At 46.6% G+C, this 16193-nt stretch overlaps 1 protein-coding gene across 2 annotated transcripts in view; it reads left to right on the top strand.

The window, feature by feature from the left end:
- Positions 1-4027: 4027 nt before the first annotated feature.
- Positions 4028-16193, top strand: part of SLCO5A1 (solute carrier organic anion transporter family member 5A1) — a 147241-nt gene continuing 135075 nt past the window's right edge. For both annotated transcript variants that reach the window (XM_002758978.5, XM_002758977.5), the window contains exons 1-2: positions 4028-4151; positions 5805-7203. In XM_002758978.5, the coding sequence (XP_002759024.3) occupies positions 6297-7203 (907 nt within the window). In that variant the 5' untranslated portion in view covers positions 4028-4151; positions 5805-6296. The remainder of the gene's footprint in view (positions 4152-5804; positions 7204-16193) is intronic.

Raw genomic sequence — 16193 nt, 5'->3', positions numbered from 1 at the left:
ACAGCCATGGAGGAATGGAGGACTGCCTCTCCTAACCTGCTTCCCATCCGACCTCATTCTTTTCCAGGCCCAGGTGGCAGGCCCAAGTGGTAATTATGAAACAAGGGAACGTGACTTCTTTTTTGAGACAACTGTCTTCTCTTCACAGGGAAGTTCCTCCCCATTACTAGCCTTGGAATATCCGGCTTAATTATTTTTTGTTGTTGTTGGTTTTTGTTTGTTTATTTTTTTGAGACAGGGTCTTGCTCTGTTGCCCAGGCTGGAGTGCCTTGGCTTGATTACAGCCTATTGCAGTCTATACCTCCTGGGCTCAAGTGATCATTTTGCCTCAGCCTCCCAAGTAGCTGAGATCACAGGCACATGCCACCATGCCTGGCTATTTAATTTCTTTTTCTTTTTTTTAGTAGAAATGGGTTCTCAAGGGATCCTCCCACCTCAGCCTAGTAAAGTGCTGGGATTACAGGTGTGAGCCACAGTACCCAGCTATGCTGGCTTAATTATATGAAGGGAGGTGGCAGTTTCTTTAAGGCCCTGACTGATAGGATCTTGACTTCTCCCGACTGCCTACCAGAGGTGCTGCTCAACTGCTCTACTCCCTCCTTTACAGGGAGCTATGTGTGCAGATGTTCATGGAACTGTGGTGTGGGACTTGCAGTGCTAAGTCTTCGTTTGGACTGGTCACTATACTCCTTTAGCATTTGCGGGGCCCTCGAGCCACAGGGCTGGAGTGATTGCCTGCGTTCAGTGTATCCCAGGGCCAGATCTATTCCTCCCCTGTTTTGCCCAACCTGAAACTCACTTCTAAGGAAGGGTATACATGCCAAGTCCTATTAAGGGGCTACCTTAAAGACACAGTGTGTCTCCTCTTTTTTTTTTTTTTTTTGACATGGAGTTTTGCTTTCATTGCCCAGGTTGGAGTGGAATGGTGCGATCTGGGCTCACCACAACCTCCGCCTCCCGGGTTCAAGTGATTCTCCTGCCTCAGCCTCCTGAGTAGCTGGGATTAGAGGCGTGCGCCACCACACCTGACTAATTTTGTATTTTTAATACAAAATTGTCCGTGTTGGTCAGGTTGGTCTCAAACTCCTGACCTGAGGTGATCTGCCTGCCTCGGCCTCCCAAAGTGCTGGGATTATAGGTATGAGCCACTGCGCCTGGCCTCAATGTGTATCCTCTTAAACAAACAATACCTAATTCAATTATGGTACTGGTAACTATGTATTATGTTTTATACCCACAAAATATTCTGAACCAAAAACTCAGTTCTTGTTGTATCTGGGAGACCTCTGAAGTGAACCCTCTTTAAGGAAGAAGGGAAGGGAGGTGGGAAAAGGCTCCCTTCAGCTTTCTTCTGCCCATTCTCCAGGATAGTCAGATTTTAAACCTGTAGACTGCTCTAGGAATTCCAAAGGCTATTCTCTTGTTACATGAAGATCAGTAAAGGAGTCATTTATGGATAAGCTTGATGGCTTAGAAGAAGCATAGCAAGCCTGAAAGTTTGAAGAGGGTTTGCAGTCAGATGCTTCTTCTCCCCAAATCCCAAACAAGCCAGGTGTTCTGGTCAAAGTAACTATAAAACATTGAGTGAAATAAACCATAGGGGTAATAGAACCCCATGATGTGAGTCCATTTCTTTCTATTAATCAGATGATTAGGGCTAATGAGGCATGCTGGTCTTTTTCAAAGTCATATTTAACTGGAAAGATAAAGCAAAAGAAATGTTTCTTGCTGAACGTTTTCTTCTTGTTTCTTATGTGAATAGCTGATTGGATCTTTTAAAATTTTGTCTGCAATTCATGACCTTTCTATTAGTGGCAATAAAAAAATCCATAGGTTCTTATGGTTGCGTCTACTTTAACTATGGTAATTGACTATGAATAAACACAGTGTGTTCCAGGGACATGATTGCTTGATTTTCAAGTAGGGAAGTCCTGTGACGGCACCCGACGCAACGCATTGAATTTGCTGATGTCTGGAACTGAGACTGAAATGAGAGAATGAGGCACAGAGCTTGGAAGGAGGTGATAGGAGGTAGGTTGATTCTGTTTGGATTTGGAATAAGCTCAGAAGAGTATCTGGGTACATATCTTTGCCCACTTTTTCAGCAGTGGAGGACTAAACTCTGGGCAGGGTGGCAGCTGGTCCTATTGCCTGTTTGTAGAAAAGTGACTGGGACTGATGGCTATCTCAAGAGAAGGAGACAATGGCAGGGAATGAAGAAATGCCTCGGTTGAAAGGTCAGTCTTGCCGCTACCAGAAGATTGATGCTGTCTCAGCATGGACTTCAAGTACACACTGACTGTTCTTTTCGGTCAGCTGGCCTTAATTGTTCTCTAAGGATCAGCTGTAGATACAATGGTTGTTGAATTAAAGGGAGATAAACAGCAGAATCAAGGTGCATTGGTGAGTCAGGATGCCAGGGGAGACAGTGGAGAGTCAGGGTGAAGACGTTAAGGAAGAACATGGTCTTTTGGAGCACATTCGTTCATATTGTCTACAAACTAGCTGTGTGCCTATATAAAGCTACTTAACCTATCTACACTTGTCACATCTGTAAACTGGAGACAGTGCTCTCATTGGATAAGGCCAAGGGCCAGTGGAGGGGTCTCGACCTGGAAACCGTGGCTGGCATAGTCACTGGCACTTGTGAGCAACCTCCATTCCTCCATTAGAGCGCGTTACCCTGCTCTGTCAATGGTCACCAGTGCCCTCAGATAATCTTTTTTTTTTTTTTTGCAGTTATCATCCTGTTTGTCTTCCCTGCAGCCTGTGTGCATTTGACCCTTTCCTTCTTACAGCCGTCTGCTCTTTTGGCTTTTCTGATTCGTCCCATACCTCTCTGACCCTTGCTTCCAGTCTCCTTCCTTTAGCTGTTTCCTCTCTCCCAAGGTCTCTCCGCAGTTTGGATGATCTTCCCTATTCATCTCATCCTTTCTCATGCCGCCTTCGGGCTGATGACCTACTGATCAATATTCCTAGTCCAAACCTCCTGTGTGTCCCAATGGCTTATGCGACATGTAAACTGGGATGTCCCCCAAACATTTCAAACTCAACACATCTAGATGAAAGTCATCCTTCCTCTTAAGCATGTTTCTCTCCCTGTGCTTTTATTGGCTATCAGGCACCTAGTCACCCAACTTGGTGCTAGAAACTTGGGGGTCATCCTACCTTGACCTGTTTTCTCCTTTTGGATTGCATCAGCTGCCCACTTCCCTCCTCTCCATGCCCCTGCCAATGCCTCATCACATTTTGCTTTCACACGGCCTCCCAACCTGCTTCTGTCCACGCAGTGTGGCCTCACATCTATCTACCTATTACTGTCAAAGCCAGCTCTCTGGTGAGGAAGTCAGAACGTCACTGCTTCCGCGGTATTGACAATACACAACTTAGGAAGCCCGTTGTGTCCTTTCCTACTCAGCCACTCTTGGAGTGTGGTCCTCTGCCCCAACCCTGCAATTTTCCCTGCAGCTCATCCACCTATTGACTGGCAGCACAATGCCCCTGTGCCTCTCTGTTCTTCCTGCTGCGTGGAAATGAAGGCTAATGGATATTGGCTTCTCCAGTAGCAGGTTACACAGCACGTCCCACGTTGTTTTAAGCCATTTACGTGAGTATTTCCCCCACAAGCCGGAGGTTTCCTCCGACCAAATATCTTGTCTTGTTTATCTTTGGTCCCAGAACCTACTATGGTGAGTGAGACATGGTGGGTGCCCAAGGCACTGAATAAACGATCAGAAATGATTTCTTTATTCAGAGTGGGCTGTCAACCTCAGCCGCTGACTTTTCTAGAGACCGGCTCCCTCAGGGTTTCACGCTCCTTGGCCCTCGCAGCCGCGCAGGTGAAGGGCAGCGGGGGGGGGGGGGGCTGGCTGCGGAAGGGCTGGGCTGGGTGACTGCCCTCGCGCCTGCGCCCTCGGCTGCTCTTCTCCGGGCGCGTCTCTGTGCGCGTGTGTCTGTTTGGAGCGGAGGAGAGGCTTGGGTGACAGGCGAGGGGTGGGGGGAAGAGTTCAGTCTGAGTCGCAGTCTCATTCACTGATTTCTCTCCAGCTGGACGGAGGCTGCCTCGGCACGCGGCTTCCAACTACTCCCGTAGCTCAGTACCCACTCCAGCCGCTCTACTCAGCCAGGCAGACAGACAGACAGACTCGCTAGTGAGTAGCGGCGACTTGAGCGCCCGGGCAGCGCGGAAGGCTGTCGCTGGCGGTCTGGTCCTCCCACGGTGTGTGTGTGTGTGTGTGTGTGTGTGTGAGATGGGAGCGCAGGGGGTGTCCCTGGGATTCCACGCCTGCTCCAAGAGCTCCCTGCCGGGATCGGCGTGTCCATCCGAGTCTGCGCTGCAGTGAGGGCGCTCGCCCAGGCAGGGGGTTCGGACGCCCCCTGCTCGCGGAGGGAGTTTGCCGGGATTCCCCCGCTCCGCAGGCAGCGGCTGGTGGGGTTCCCCAGGAAGGCGCCTGGGCAAGGCGGCGGCGGGGAAGCCCGGGATTGTGAGTGGCTAGCAGGCCGGGAATCTGGGAGCGGGTTTGGCCCAGCACAGCCGAGGAAGACGCCGGAGCGGCCACCCTTGGCAGCCCAGCCTCTCCGCCGTTCTCCCTGGCTCTTCCTCCTTTCTTTTCTCAGCAGCATCACAAAGGCGCGCCGCAAAATGAAACCCAGTGCAGCGAAGCTCGGCCCTCTCCCACCTGGTGCATATTCCGCCCCCAGTCCCGGCCCTGGGCTGGAGGAGTGGAGTGAGGGTCCCCAAGATTAGGGGCGGGGGCTTACTCCAGGGGCACACCTGTTTTTGATTTTCGCTGAATTCAAGCTGGATGAGGGATCGCGAGAGCGGTTCCAACACTTACACTCCGGTGTGTGTGTGTGTGTGTGTGTGTGTGTGTGTGGTTTGTGGCCGCGCACGCGCGCCCGCTCCCCAGGCCCACGCTCGCGGGGTGCGCTCAGTCAATAGCACACCTCCCCGCCGGCCCGCGTGCGCCCAGCCGGCTCCGTGGGCTCTTCGCGCGCGCTGTGACAGCGTGCCTGCATCTCTTTGTTTGGTTGTGGCTTCCCTAGCTCTCCGCAAAGAAGGAGGATTTTCGGCTTCGCTTGATACTGCGCGCTGGGACTTAGTGCGGGCCACAGCCTCAAATGCCCCTGGTATTTGTAATTGAAGAGTTCTTTCGGGCAGAGGGTTATTTTTAGTGTTGGAATAAAGAGGCAAGCATGTTGACCTTTTTTGCTGCTGCCTTTGGCTTTGAATGCGTGTCTCTGGTGGAGCAGGCAGATTCGAATCTAGTCGCGCACACGTGCCAGCGCACACCGGTGTGCATACACATTTCTACACAAGTAGTTTACCCCCACCCTCTTCTTTCCTTTTTTAAAAAATTGGGCCAGGGAATACATTGTGTGTCTGTGAAAAAGTTTCCTTTGTTCTTCTGGGCATTTTCTATTTTGAGTAATGGAGTAGGAGTACGAAAAGGTTGCAATTAGTTCACTCGAATAAAAGACATTGCCTCTGAGTCAGAGCTGCCAGGTTGATATTTATTAACATATAAAAGCAAATGCACTGTTTAAGGCAAAAGGGGCGGGGCGAGGGCAGGTCCTCGGCAGACAATGAGGGAGAGTCTCTGCCAACTGCCTCCTGCTTATTGTTCCGGGACTAGAGACTGCAGCCAGTGGCTGCCTGGTCTTCCCGGGCTCAGCTCCTCGTTCGCTTCTCCGTCCCTCTCGGGACCGTTCGGGGTCACCTAACTCTGGCCCCTGGGGCACCGGGACGGCAGCCCCAAGGCGCAGCCGCTCATCGCTGACCGCTCTCTCTCTCTGCCTTGCAGGTTGGCAGCTTCACTCCCGAGGGTGCTGGGAGCCTAGGCGACGAGGACCCGGCACCCCTAGTTCAGGGAGGTGGGATGCGGTGTGGACAGCAGCGCTAAGTACTCCCCACTCCCAGTGCGAGGCGCACTCCCTCCTGGCCTCAGGCCGAGCAGCGGCAGCGGCGGCGGCGGAGGGGATGAGCCCGGGACGCGTGAGGCGCCTGCCTCAAGCTACTGCCCGGAGGGGGACGCTGAGCAAGGCTCATCGCAGGACCCCGCGGACCCCTGTCCCCAGTGGCACACGGCTGCGGAGCCTTGGAGCCGCGTCTGTGGTCAGGATGCACTAGGCACCTCCTTGCTGGTGAGGATGTCCTGCTGCGAGGCCCTGCGACCCCAGCCCCAGTCCCAGTTGGGCAAGACTGAGTGGGCCCGGCTTCGGCCCCTCGTGCCGGTGGATGAAACGTTTCGGAGTGCTTGGGTGCCGTCAGCTATCGAATCTGAATTCTAAGCGCCATGGACGAAGGCACTGGACTGCAGCCCGGGGCGGGAGAGCCGCCGGCCACCGCAGGAGCTGTTCAAGAGAGATGCGAGCCGGAGACCCTCAGGTCTAAGAGTTTACCTGTCCTCAGCAGCGCCTCCTGCCGGCCGAGCCTCAGTCATGCGAGTGTAGACGCCAAGCCGGCCTTCGGCTGTAGGGATTCTTCGGGCCACCAGGAGTTGAAACAAGGCCCGAACCCGTTGGCCCCCAGTCCCTCTGCCCCGTCCACTTCGGCGGGGATGGCGGGGCTCGGGGACTGCGATCACAGGGTGGACGTCAGCAAAACCTTCTCGGTGTCCTCTGCCCTGGCCACGCTCCAGGAGAGAAGGTGCCTCTACGTGGTCCTCACGGATTCCCGTTGCTTCCTGGTGTGCATGTGCTTTCTGACCTTCATCCAGGCGTTAATGGTCTCTGGGTACCTGAGCAGCGTCATCACCACCATTGAAAGGCGCTACAGTCTGAAGAGTTCCGAGTCAGGGCTGCTGGTCAGCTGCTTTGACATCGGGAACCTGGTGGTGGTGGTATTTGTCAGCTACTTTGGTGGCCGGGGTCGGCGGCCCCTGTGGCTGGCCGTGGGTGGACTCCTCATCGCCTTTGGGGCAGCCCTCTTCGCCTTACCTCATTTCATCTCGCCCCCCTACCAGATCCAAGAGTTGAATGCCTCGGCCCCCAACGACGGCCTGTGTCAGGGTAGCAACTCCACCGCCACTTTGGATCCTCCTGCCTGTCCGAAGGACTCGGGAGGAAATAATCACTGGGTCTACGTGGCTTTATTCGTTTGTGCGCAGATTCTCATTGGAATGGGCTCCACACCCATTTATACTCTGGGACCAACCTACTTAGATGACAATGTCAAGAAAGAAAACTCCTCCTTGTACCTAGGTAAGACTTTCCTGTTCTCTCAGATACATTTCACTCAAGCTGAAACTTACTTTCCTTACAAAAATCAAAAGGAAACATTATCTTTCACATTTTCACGTATATTGAACATTCAGATTCACTTTATGCTTTAGCCTTGATGTGGTGTGTTTTCAGTTTGGGAGAGAATCAATTAGTTGAGAGTTCTCAAAACTAATTTTCAGACTCATACTTCATGTTTGTCTTTTCCCAAGTAACATAAACTTTAAACTGTGGGCTGATGCTTCTCTCTGTTGCTACCTACCTTTGGAAAAGCTCCAATTTGTCAAGTTTATATTCTAATACACTTGTTCAGGGAGCAATAGAAGTGCCTTGTGTGTAAAGTTTTGAACGATTTCCTGCTTCTATCTGCTGCTGCTTCTGATTTCTGTCCACAGCATCAGGGATGGTGGCGTGGCCACACTACACGCATCATGCTTTATTGACTTCAGACCTGTATTTCTGTGTGTGTTTTTTTTTTTTTTTTTTTTTTTTAAGACAGAGTCTCACTCTGTCACCCAGGCTGGAGCCCAATGGCATGATCTTGGCTCACTGTAACCTCTTCCTCCCAGGTTCAAGCGATTCTCCTGCCTCAGCCTCCTGAGTAGCTGGGATTACAGGCACCTGGCATCATGCCTGGCTAATTTTTGTGGAGATGGGGTTTCACCATCTTGGCCAGCAGGCTGGTGTTGACCTCCTGACCTCAGGTGATCCTCAGTCTCTCAAAGTGTTGGGATTCATGCCTGTATTTCTTATATGTCACCTGCATCACTATCTAAAAACAACAATAAAAATTTGAATGATGTCAAATGAAGAAGCAACGCCACAGGTCATAGGTTTATCCAAAGCTATTTTTTATTGCTGTCGAAGACCCTCAATTATATCAACTTGGGAGAAGAATCCATTTTTATTTCTGAAAAGCTGTGGCTCTGGGCTTTTGGTGTGTTGACTTGCATAAGTCAGCACCAGTGGATGGGGTGCTTAAGTTAAGTACAGGGGGCTCATGTGAGGCTAGGCAGCAGTTGCAGAGGGTAGGAAAATTTATATCCTAGAAATTCCAGGTTGTCAGCACCTCCCTGTAGTAGCTGGTTCTACAAAACTGAACTTCTAAGGGATGTATTTGAATCTATAAGAAGGATCAATGACTGTCATACCAGATGAGATTTTTGTTTTTCTGTTTCTCTACTGGAGTGCACCCTGAGCAAGCTAAAGGATTTTACTTTATTAAAAAAAAAAACAAAAAACACCTGAGACTGGGCGCAGTGGCACAAGCCTGTAATCCCAGCACTTTGCAAGGCAAAGGTGGATGGATCATGAGGTCAAGAGATCAAGACCATTATGGCCAACATAATGTTGATTAGTTCCTCATTTAAAAAATATGAAATTTAATTGGGCATCTCTACTAAAAATACAAAAATTAACTGGGTGTGATGGTGTATACCTATAGTCCCAGCTACTTGGGAGGCTGAGGCAGGAGAATCGCTTGAACCTGGGAAGCGGAGGCTTCAGTGAACTGAGATTGTGCCACTGCACTCCAGCCTGGGTGACAGAGCGAGGCTCCGTCTCAAAACAAACAAACAAACAACAAACCAACCAACCACTGAAATGGGAGCTGGGTGTTGTGGTGCGCACCTGTAGTCCCAGCTACTCAGGAGGCTGAGGCAGAGGATTGCTTGAACCCAGAGGCTTGAGACCAGCCTGGGAAACAGTGAGACCCCATCTAAGAGATGGTAAACTAAAATGGTAAATAAGCAAATATTAGCTATATTCAGCAATTTATTAGCCATGTGCTGATAGAATCCTTGATTTGGGAATAGTAAGATCCTCAAAGGACAGTGAAAATGACATCCAATGTAAGAAGGCTAGGTTTTGTCCTCAGTATAGTTACTGTCCCCAGAAGCTATTATAGAGGGGAGCTTAAGACCTCAGTAATCCTCAGTAACTGTCCCAATTGGTCAGGATGAGAGTTTTATAACTAATTTTCATTACTACATGCAAATATAAAGAAATTTTCTTACTGGGTAGAGAAGAATAGCTTACTTATTACCTTGCCTCCGTGTTTTCTAACATTTATTAAGACAAAATTTTAAACACACAGAAAAGTTGAAACAACAGCATAATAAGCACCAGTATATCCATCACGTAGATGCAATAATTGTTTATTTTGTCATGCTTGCTTTGTCAACCTATGTGTGAGTGTATGAATATATGGAAATATATTTTGGGGGATGAGAGGCTAAGCCTTCTAAAAGTGATTGCAGACACTGCTAGGGACTCTTCTAAAAATGAGGATATTCTTTTATATAGCTGAAGGAACATCAACATCCTAAGAAAGTTCATAATCATTACCTAATATTAAATATTCAGGCCATATTCAGATTTCCTCAATTGTCCTCTGAAAGTCTTTTATATTGATCGATGGATTGATTGAGACAGGGTCTTTCTTTCACTCAGTCTGGAGTGCAGTGGCATAATCTCAGCTCACTGCAACTTCTGCCTCCCAGACTCAAGCAATCCTCTCACCTCAGCCTCTCAAGTAGCTGGGACTATAGACCTGTGCCACCATGCCCAGCTACTTTTTTGTGGAAACAGGGTTTCATAATGTTTCCCAGGCTAATAATAATAATTTTTTAAATGAGGAACTAATCAACATTCATTCATGCAGTGCATTTGGCAGTACCTTGTTCCTCCATTCCCTGTATTTCTTTTATGGTAGAAGATCAGCCTAGAGGCTTGACTAAATTCAGACAAAACGTTTTTGGTCAGACTATATCAGAGGCGATGCTGGGTGTTTTATATTACACGCACCTTGCCGTTAATTAGTGGTATTAAGCATAATCATTTGGCTGAGTGAGTGAGTGGTGGGTCTTTCCATTGTAAAAATACAGTTCTCACTTTGGAAATAATAATCTGTAGAGTGATACATCTGTAGAGTGATACCTGGAATCTGTGTAAATATGCCAGTTATTTTTCATATTCTTGCTGGTCTTGGTTCTATTTACTTTGAAAACTTGGATCTTCCTTCCATCCCACCCTTGGTAGCATCGATGCAGACATGCTTTGTCAAAATTACAGGCAGAACCCTATTGAAAGGGAGGACATCCACGTACAAGAGCCCTGAGATTGAACTTTTCTGGTAGTGGTTGCCCACCAAGAAGAAAAACAGCAAGTGAATATGAAGTGCATATTCTGTGCTAGGTACTCTGCTAATTTTGGGAAGATGGAAAATGAGACACAGTCCCAGCATTTGAGGTGTTTTTAGTGTTAGGTCAATACTGCCGATTCAAGGCTGGGGAGTAAAATGACGTGAGCAAGGGGAGGAAAGCAATAGAAATGTTATTCACTTTCCTCCATCTTTTCTTTTTTAAAGATGTTGATTAAATTGCTTTTTTCTGGAAAAAAATTTGATGAATGCAATAGGACACATTCTTTTCAAAATTGAGAGAATTCTGCTTCCTATTAAGTGGATCTCAGTAAAAGCTACAGTAGTTTGAGTATCAGAAATCTCACATATATTATTTCACTTAATGTTCTCAATGAACTTACCAGGTGGAGATTTTTTTCCCCTGTGTAACAGATGAGGAAACAGGCTCAAAGAGTTTAAGTAACTTACTTAAGGGCCTCAACCCCATGCCTTTCTGACCCCGGGGCCCTTGAGCTTCCTTCTACAGTGCATGACTCCTTGGCAAGAAGCCCTGAGAGCCAATGGAAACCGAAGGATGTGCCAGGTTCAGTAGAGTTTTCCAACAGCACAGAAGAATGCAGAATGCAGAATTGCGTTGAAGTTGTCAAAACATGATCAAAATAAGATTATTCTCTAAACCCTTTAAAGTAGGTTTGATAGACCTACCTCTGTACAAATTAGAATCAGAGACTATTATACCCTTAGAACATGAGCAGTATTGACCAATTATGATGTGAGACCTTTCCCAATACATAACAGGTTAAAATACCTTTCTTATTTTTCACAAAGCTATTCTGTATTATATTTTTCACCACCCATCCCTTTCTTAACCTTCCTGTTCATCTTTCTAATTTCTCATTATAACCTCAGAGGAAAGAAAAAAGATCAGGTAGTAGGTTAGTAATTATCGGCAGGAACAAATATCTGTAGTAACATAAAAATCATTGAAATGGAATGTAAGTATATATCTTTTTTTTTTTTAATTTTTTATTGGATTTTAGGTTTTGGGGTACATGAGCAGAGCATGCAAGACAGTTGCGTAGGAACACACATGGCAGTGTGCTTTTCTTTCCTTCTCCCCTTCATCCACATTTGGCATTTCTCCCCAGGCTATCCCTCCCCACCTCCCCCTCCCACTGGCCCTCCCCTTTTCCCCCCAATAGATCCCAGTGTTTAGTACTCCCCTTTCTGTGTCCATGTGTTCTCATTTTTCATCACCCGCCTATGAGTGAGAATATGCGGTGTTTCATTTTCTGTTCTTGTGTCAGTTTGCTAAGGATGACGTTCTCCAGATTCATCCATGTCCCTACAAACGACACAAACTCATCATTTCTGATTGCTGCATAATATTCCATGGTGTATATGTGCCACATTAAGTATATATCTTAATCTTTTGAAACTTCCATGTTAACATTCTGCAGCCTTAAGTGTAGAAGAGTTGTGGTCATAGATGAGATACAGAAGCATTTATAGCAACTAAATGCCTTAACCTCTGCAAGGAGAGAGGCTTAGGGTTGTTGAGGAGCATATAGAAAGCTTTGGAGGTATTAATGAGAAGGAAGGTTAGAACTAGACCATAATTTGTAATTATATCTTACATATAAAGGGAGAGAGAAAAAGCAATCCTTTGGGGGCAAGAAATTCATGATTCAACAGGGAAAAGAGTAAGAATGGCAAACTAGGTGGGAAAAGGAGGAAAAGGACGTATTTCTAGAATATGAAGCATCAACTCTGATTTGCTGAAATTCAGTATCATCAATGGTTGGCATGGGTCACCCATCAATTAAGTGGAGTGGGTGCCGGCTCTTCCACTAACTGTCAGCGCTGACTTCACCTGGCAGAGAAGGGCTAGAATTGGCCCCATGTCTTAGAAAAAGCACCGGATATAGAGGCAGAAAAATTGTACTTTAGTCCCACTCTACCAGAAACTGGTCATGGAACTTTAGACAAATCCTTTGGCTTCTCCCAGCCTCTATTTCCACATGGCGATTAGCACATTTGTTTCTCTTGCTGTAACATTTTGAAAACCAAGTGGGATTCCGTGTATGCAAATGTGCTGCAAACTGTAAGGGATGAGGCTCTGTTCTGTCCAAGTAGAATTCAAACTCATCCTAGGGTGTGGGCAGAGAGGGGAGTGAGAGATAGTTTGCTCTTTCCAAGTATGAAAAACCTTAAATATATCTTTTTTTATAGTTAGAAAAAAGAAAACAAACATTGTGTGGGAAATTCAAACATTGTGTAAGAGAGCATTCCTGGGAAACATTGTACAGAAACATTTTGATCAGTGTTTTAGTAATGTTATAACCTGATTAATTGAATTTTCTCGGGACTCAAGGTTTTATTATGAGAATTTTCTGCAGCCAGCATTTGGAGATCATCTTTCTTTACTGTATTGAAGTAATGCATATTTGCATCTAGCATAACATAGTGAAATTTCCTTTGAAGTTTGAGGGGCCTGTAGTTTGCCATTTCACCCCGTGGGTCTATGTTTGTCAACGTGGACTACGGCAGGATGTATGGCGAACAAGGACAGGTCCCAGGAGATGCTTGGAAGTAATCATTATTGCTTTTATTTTTTATTTTATTTATTTATTTCATTTTATTTTGAGACCAAGTCTTGCTCTGTCCCCCAGGCTGGAGTGCACTGGCACTGTTTTGTCTCCCTGCAACCTCTCCTTCCCTGGTTCAAGCCTCTGCTTCCCTGCCTCAGCATCCTGAGTAGCTGGGATTACAGGCACCCACCACCACGCCCAGCTAATTTTTGTATTTTTAGTAGAGATGGGGTTTCGCCATGTTGCCTAGGCTGGTCTCCAGCTCGTGACCACAGGTGACTCACCCATCTTGGCCTCCCAAAATGCTGGGATTATAGTCATGACCCACTGAGCCTGGCCATATTGTTTCTCTCTCTCTCTTTCTTTCTTTCTTTTTTCTTTCCTTCCTTCCTTCTTTCTTTCTTTATTACTTTCTTCTTTCTTTTTTATTGAGAGAGTCTCACTCTGTTGCCTAGGCTGGAGTGCAGAGGTGTAATTATGGCTCACTGCAGCCTCAACTTCCTTGGGCTCAAGTGTTTCTCCTAAGTCAGTCTCCTTGAGTAGGTGGGACTACAAGTGTGGACCACCATGCATGGCTAATTTTTGTATTTTTTGTAAATATGGGGTTTTGCTATGTTGCCCAGTCTGGTCTTGAACTTCTGGGTTCAAGTGATCTGCCCTCCTTAGCCTCCCAAAATGCTGGGATTACAAGTGTGAGCCACTGTGCCTGGTCTATTCTGGCCTACTTCTCCTTCTTCTCTTTCTCCCTCTTCTTCTCCTCTCCTATTCTTTTTCCTCCTCCTCCTCCTCATTCCCCTTCCCCTTCCTCCTCTTCCTCCTTCTTTTTCTTCCTCCTCTTGTTCTCCCCTCCTCCTTCCCTCCTCTTCCCTTTATCCTTCTCTTTCTCCTTCCCTATCCCCTTCCCCTTCCTCCTCTTCCTGCCCTCCTCTTCCTCCTTCTCCTCTTCTTCTCTTCTTCTCTCCTCCTCCTCCTCTTCTTCTTCTTCATTTCTTAAATTTACTTTACTTTCATTTAATTTTTTGAGAAACAGTCTCACTCTGTTACCCAGGCTGATCTCAGCTCACTGTAACCTTCACCTTCTGGGTTCAAGTGATTTTCCTGCCTCAGCGTTCTGAGTATCTGGTGTGTGCCACCATGCCTGGCTATTTTTTTTTTCCTTTCTTTCTTTCTTTTTTTTTTAAACATTTCTTCAGTCTTCTAAAAGTAGAATGAGCTTCGAATTAGTTGAGTTGGGTTTCTTCAAGATTTTATAGTAATAGAAATAGCTATGTTAGAAATATTTATAGACATATATATAGACATGATTTTAATATATGTACAGATATATTTGCTCTTTTTGATATTTTTCCAAATATGAGAAATATTGTATGGAAAAATCTTTTTTAAATTTTATTATTTTTTAAAAATACTTTTTTTTGTAGACACAGGGTCTCGTTATGTTGCCCAGGCTGGTCTAGAACTCCTGGCCACAAGCAATCATCTTGCCTGAGTCTCCCAAGGTGCTGGGATTGCAAGTGTGAACCATGGTGCCCAGCCTGTGGAATGATCTTGATCAGTATTTCAGCAGTGTTATATAGAGCAATCCCCAGATCAATGTCGATATGATTTTATTTATAGTAATGTGTACAGTGAGAGATACATACGTGTGCACTGTTCTCTGGAACCATATAACCATGTGTACCAGTGGTTTGACAAGTTAGGAGTTTCTTTGTCTTGAATTATATAAGCCAGCTAAGGTGGACAGTCAGGGGCTGGCACAGCCTTGAGTGCTGCCAGGTCCCTCTTCTCTTACTCCTGGGCTGTTCATAGTGATGGCTGCCATGTCTCGGGTATCACGCAGCTGTTTCCACAGAAGGGAAAAGTGGAGGAGGCAGAGCCTGCTTCCTGTAGAGGATGTCCTATTGGCCAAACAGAGTCCCCTGGCCTATTCCAGTTAACATGATTTTGAGAAGGCAGGTTTTAGATTTTCCAGGTTATATGGGAGAGGAAGACAGGTGAGAGGAGGGTGGAGTGAGTGCCGAATGGCTTCCGTCATATCGACCACACTAGTCACCTTCACGCGATTGCCCTAGTAGCCAGAAAATTCAGGACTGTTTGTTTTGTTTTCGAGACAGAGTCTTAAAATGTCACCCAGGCTGGAGTGCAGTGGCATGATCTTGGCTTACTGCAACCTCCATCCCCTGGGTTCAAGCGATTCTCCTGCCTCAGCCTCCCCGAGTAGCTGGGACTACAGGTGCGTGCCACCATGCCCAGCTAATTTTCATATTTTTAGTAGAGATGGGGTTTTGCCATGTTGCCCAGGCTTGTCTTGAACACCTGACCTCAGGTGATCCACCCGCCTTGGCCTCCCAAAGTGCTAGGATTACAGGCATGAGCCACTGCGCCTGGCCGAGAACTGTTTTTTTCTGACGAGTATTAGCAATTATCCTAAGCACCCTGTAGTATTAGTTTTTCTGATTCTTTTTGTTGGGATTTTAAAGAAGCTCAGTAAATAGCACCTCTTTCTTCACCTTGAGTTCTGAGTTAATTGAGAAATATGACAAAGGGAGCACATGGAGGCCAAAACATCACTTTTAAAAACTGATAGAATGTAGCTCATATCTTTTTGCCGGTGGACTTTCTAATAAGAGCTGAAATAAATACGCCTGCCCATCTAGCCATGGGCAATGGTAGACCCAAGCAGTGTGGTTGCCTGATGTCTCCCATGGGGAGCAGGGGGTGGCGGTGGTGTCTAGGTGGGACTTATGCCAGAAATGAGCAGGACTACAGTTTCACTCCCCATGTGCATATGTATTCCCAAGGGGTGAAAAAGAGGAGCTGGGCTGAGCATGCTCAGTTTATTTCACATTCATCAGTCACATTAACCCCCTTCTCCCTTCCCAATGAGGAGCAGCAGATGCAGAGAAAAGGTGAGAAAGGAGACATCAAGAGTGGGAATACACATTGTCTCCTAAGACTAGGAACCCATTTAAAAATGCTGCTTTAATTTTGTTGTCTTGTTTACAATGTGCTTACTTTTGTAAACCACATAAAATCCTTTTTGGAAATAGCCTCCTTGCAAATCATAAATAAATAACAAATAATCTCCACTGAAAACTAATATGAGGCTGAATGATGATGATTGAGGGATTTGGAGGGATGATTTCGGGACACAGAATCACCTGGAGTGATGTGGTGCCATGAGTGGAAGACTACACAGCATCAGCTTCTTGTTAGGGTGCTCATAAGTTTTGAGTGTG

This window comes from Callithrix jacchus, chromosome 16 (assembly GCF_049354715.1).
Source record: "Callithrix jacchus isolate 240 chromosome 16, calJac240_pri, whole genome shotgun sequence".
NCBI classification, from domain to species: Eukaryota; Metazoa; Chordata; class Mammalia; order Primates; family Cebidae; genus Callithrix; species Callithrix jacchus.
Note: the sequence above shows the minus strand (reverse complement) of the source record. Positions and strands in the feature narration are given on the sequence as shown.